The 4,170-nt window shown below is 32.9% G+C and overlaps 1 protein-coding gene across 1 annotated transcript; it reads left to right on the top strand.

Moving 5' to 3' along the window:
• The first annotated feature begins 1,085 nt into the window (after window positions 1-1,085).
• Window positions 1,086-3,134, top strand: LOC105434566 (cytochrome P450 CYP73A100). Its single transcript, XM_011650668.2, has 2 exons — window positions 1,086-2,046; window positions 2,147-3,134. Exons 1-2 carry the CDS (start codon window positions 1,202-1,204, stop codon window positions 2,880-2,882), a joined length of 1,581 nt encoding a protein of 526 aa, XP_011648970.2. The 5' UTR covers window positions 1,086-1,201; the 3' UTR covers window positions 2,883-3,134.
• The last annotated feature ends 1,036 nt before the right edge of the window (window positions 3,135-4,170 follow it).

Genomic DNA, 4,170 nt, shown 5'->3' with positions numbered 1-4,170 from the left:
AATATATTTTTTCTCTAAAAAAACTAAAAAGAAACTAAATAAATATTTGTAAGAAATGTAACCGTAGATAAAACTATTTGTAATTACAAAGTAGGTCGTATCTATAGTGTGTTATCAAGATAAGACACCAAATGTTATTAATATACTATAGCTAAAAAAACGTTATTCATGTACTATAAACCTTTAGGTTGGATTTTCTAGTTGATCAGATGATGTACATTATACAAGGAGCCCTTGCAAAAATAGCAAAAAAAAATTACAATAGTAAAGTCCATGTCACTACATTTTCTAAATTCCAAAAGGAGCAAATTTCAAAATCGATAATCGTATGACTACCATAGGATCTCTTTCTTTTTGTTTTTCTATTGGAAAAAAAAATATATGATAGCTTATATAATCAAATGACCTATTGTTTACTACATGTTATGATTATTTTTTTGCTTATTTTGATAGAGTTGAAATCAACCCAAAAAATGATGACTCAAATTTATTTTTCTTAAAATTAAATACCTTTCTCAAATTTCAATTGTCTAATATTATGGGAAATTTATAATTTGATCTAATTCAACTCCTAAAATTTTCAAGTAAATGAGTAAAGATGAATTTTTAAAATTACTTATGAAAATCCTTCATGCCCATAAATTCTCTTATAATTATCACCCACTTCCTAATAAATTATATTCAATCCTAACAATAATGTTTACAAATGTACTAAATTGTTATGCAAATTCAGAACCATAGAAAAACCAAACCATTAAATAAACTATAAATTAGGAACAAATTAAGTTATTGTATAGTTTCTAATAAGAGAGGCATGGACTAAACAAAGGGTTTTCCCCATTTTTGTACATTAGCTTAAGGAAAGATACCAAAAGTGAAGGTATGAGTAAAAGCAACCATATAACTAAACCAATCATTATCAAGTCATTGACAAAGAGGAATTTTGAGTCTAATGAGCAAAAGCAGAATATGGTCAAAATTGGCACCAAAATTGTTGCTCACAGTTGCCAAAGGACAGCTTCACCAACCATCACCAACCCCAAGTTTGACCTTTTTAATTCTAATATTTCTTACCAAAAACCACTTCTACTTTTCTCAATTTCAATACAAAAAGCACATAGATTTGCTTCCTACCCCCAAAATCAATACCTATATAAACCATTTCCCCTTCTTTCATTCTCTCAATCGCCTCTCTTTACATATGGCTTCCAACGCCTTCTTTTCTCTCTCTTCAATGCTTCTTGTTTCTGTTGTCACTAAGTTCATATTTCCCATGTCTCCACTTGCTTTTGGACTAACTATCTTTTTTGTTCCTCTCCTCACTTATATCATCTCTTCCATGGCCTCCTCCTCTAAGCTTCCTCCTGGTCCTCTCTCCATTCCCATTTTTGGCAATTGGCTCCAAGTTGGTAATGATCTCAACCATCGCCTTCTTGCTTCCTTCTGCGACAGATTTGGCTCCATATTCCTCTTGAAGCTTGGCTCCAAGAACCTTGTTGTTGTGTCCGACGCTGAGCTTGCCAGCCAAGTTCTCCATGCTCAGGGTGTCGAGTTTGGCTCTCGTCCTCGTAATGTTGTGTTTGATATCTTCACTGGAAATGGTCAGGATATGGTGTTTACGGTTTATGGAGACCATTGGCGTAAGATGCGTAGAATCATGACTTTGCCGTTTTTTACAAATAAAGTGGTGCATAATTATAGTGGCATGTGGGAGGATGAGATGGACTCTGTGGTTCGTGACCTTAAGAGTAACAAGAAGTTTCAATCTGAAGGGATAGTCATCAGAAAGCGTTTGCAGTTGATGTTGTACAACATCATGTATAGAATGATGTTTGATGCAAAGTTTGAGTCTCAGGATGATCCTTTGTTTATTGAAGCAACTAAGTTCAACTCAGAAAGAAGTCGATTAGCACAGAGTTTTGAGTACAACTATGGAGATTTCATTCCTCTCCTTAGACCATTCTTAAGAGGTTACTTGAACAAGTGCAGAGATTTGCAGACTAGGAGGTTGGACTTTTTCAACAAAAACTACGTGGAAAAAAGAAGGTTAGTAAAATTGAAGCCATTATGTTATCTCCACTTCGATTATTTCAAATTCAATACATTGAATATAACTAACGTTATTGATTTGATTAAATCTTAACAGGAAAATAATGGCTGCTAATGGAGATAAACACAAGATAACTTGTGCCATGGATCATATCATAGATGCTCAAATGAAAGGTGAGATAAGTGAAGAGAATGTGATTTACATTGTAGAGAACATCAATGTGGCAGCGATAGAAACAACATTATGGTCAATGGAATGGGCAATAGCCGAGCTAGTGAATCATCCAGAAATTCAACACAAGATTCGAGAGGAGATTGCTAATGTCCTAAAAGGAAAGGAAGTGACTGAATCAAACCTTCACGAATTGCCATACTTACAAGCAACAGTAAAAGAAACATTGAGGTTGCACACCCCAATTCCATTGTTAGTGCCACATATGAACTTGGAAGAGGCGAAACTAGGAGGATACACCATTCCAAAGGAATCCAAGGTGGTCGTTAATGCATGGTGGCTAGCTAATAACCCCAAGTGGTGGAAAAATCCAGAGGAGTTTAGGCCAGAGAGGTTCTTCGAAGAAGAAAGTGGAACAGAAGCGGTTGCTGCAGGAAAAGTGGATTATCGATTCTTACCCTTTGGAGTTGGAAGGAGGAGTTGTCCTGGAATTGTTCTGGCAATGCCAATATTAGGTCTCATTGTTGCCAAGTTAGTTTCAAAGTTTGAAATGAAACCCCCAAGTGCAATGGAGAAGATCGATGTCACAGAGAAAGGAGGACAATTCAGCCTACATATAGCCAACCACTCCACTGTCGTTTTTAACCCCATCAATTCTTAATATTTCCCACCCATTCCTTATATTTTACTCTCTTTTTTGTTATAGATTTAATTTCATTACTTTTAAATGACATGTTCAAATAAAGATCCTAAATCATCTCTAAATCATCAAGAGATGAAAATAATACAAAACAAAATTTTCACAGAGATAGGAAAGTAATTTAGTCTACACATTGTAAACTCAATTGTGGCTTAGCCTTATTAAAATATGCTTAAAGTGGTGGCTGATTGAAGTAGAATTGCACTTTCTTAATGTGTTTATTTTCTTTTAATTTTTTTAGTAGAGCTGAGTCAAAATAATTGGATATGGTGTATAGTATAGTTAATAGAGACATTTTGTGTAAAGAAAAACAAAGTTGGGCATGGTTGAATACGACCAAGAAAATATCATAAACTTATTTATAATCTCTTGAAGAGTGTTATGGAGAAGATAGAGAGTGAAAAATTAGTTCACATTGTTACAAACAAATACCTCTTTCTAAAATTTGTTATTAGAGGCTCAACTAAAGGTTACTAAAAAGATAGTTTTTATCAAAATAAGAGTTTCTAAGTTTGTCCAAAAGAACCCCCACCCAGAGAACTAATTAAGATTCAGTTTGCCCAATTTTATTCATCACATCAACTATGAAAACTTTTAGATGGACTAACCAAATTGCCATATCATTTGTAACTCGTCATTCGAATTGAAAATATTGATACAAATGCTACTTATTTTGCATTTGAGGTAATAATAGAAAGTTAATCCATACATAATTATTTATAATTTAATTGTTATGAATTATGAATTCACTTAATCCATAATCTTTGAATCCAATTTGTATATTTTAGAGATACAAAAATTAGCTTACTGATCTTATTGTTGTATTACCAAAAATCTCACTCACATGTGAGTAGGAGACAAAAAGCAACACAATCAACTAGATTATGAAAAGCTTCACAAGTTGTTTACTACTAATATAATATGAAAGTATTAAAGTAGAGCTGTAATATATGAACGAAAATGATAAAAATATAGCAAAAATATATTGCATATCCAAATGATGATGTTGATGACATTTTTCATATCTAAGCAATGAGTTGGACAGTTCAAAGAACGCTTGGAACTAGAATGATTTAGAATTGATGCTACTAGACATCTTTTTAGTATTAGGCAATGTGCATTTTGGATTAAATAATTTATAATCATTTCATCATATACAAATATTACATATCCTCTTAACGATTAATGTGGTAAATAGCACATGACCTTGATAAGAGCTTAGAAGGACATAATCTATGATGGTTAATTA

The sequence above is a fragment of the Cucumis sativus genome, chromosome 2 (genome assembly GCF_000004075.3).
Source record: "Cucumis sativus cultivar 9930 chromosome 2, Cucumber_9930_V3, whole genome shotgun sequence".
NCBI classification, from domain to species: Eukaryota; Viridiplantae; Streptophyta; class Magnoliopsida; order Cucurbitales; family Cucurbitaceae; genus Cucumis; species Cucumis sativus.
This window is presented reverse-complemented; position numbering and strand designations above follow the sequence as displayed.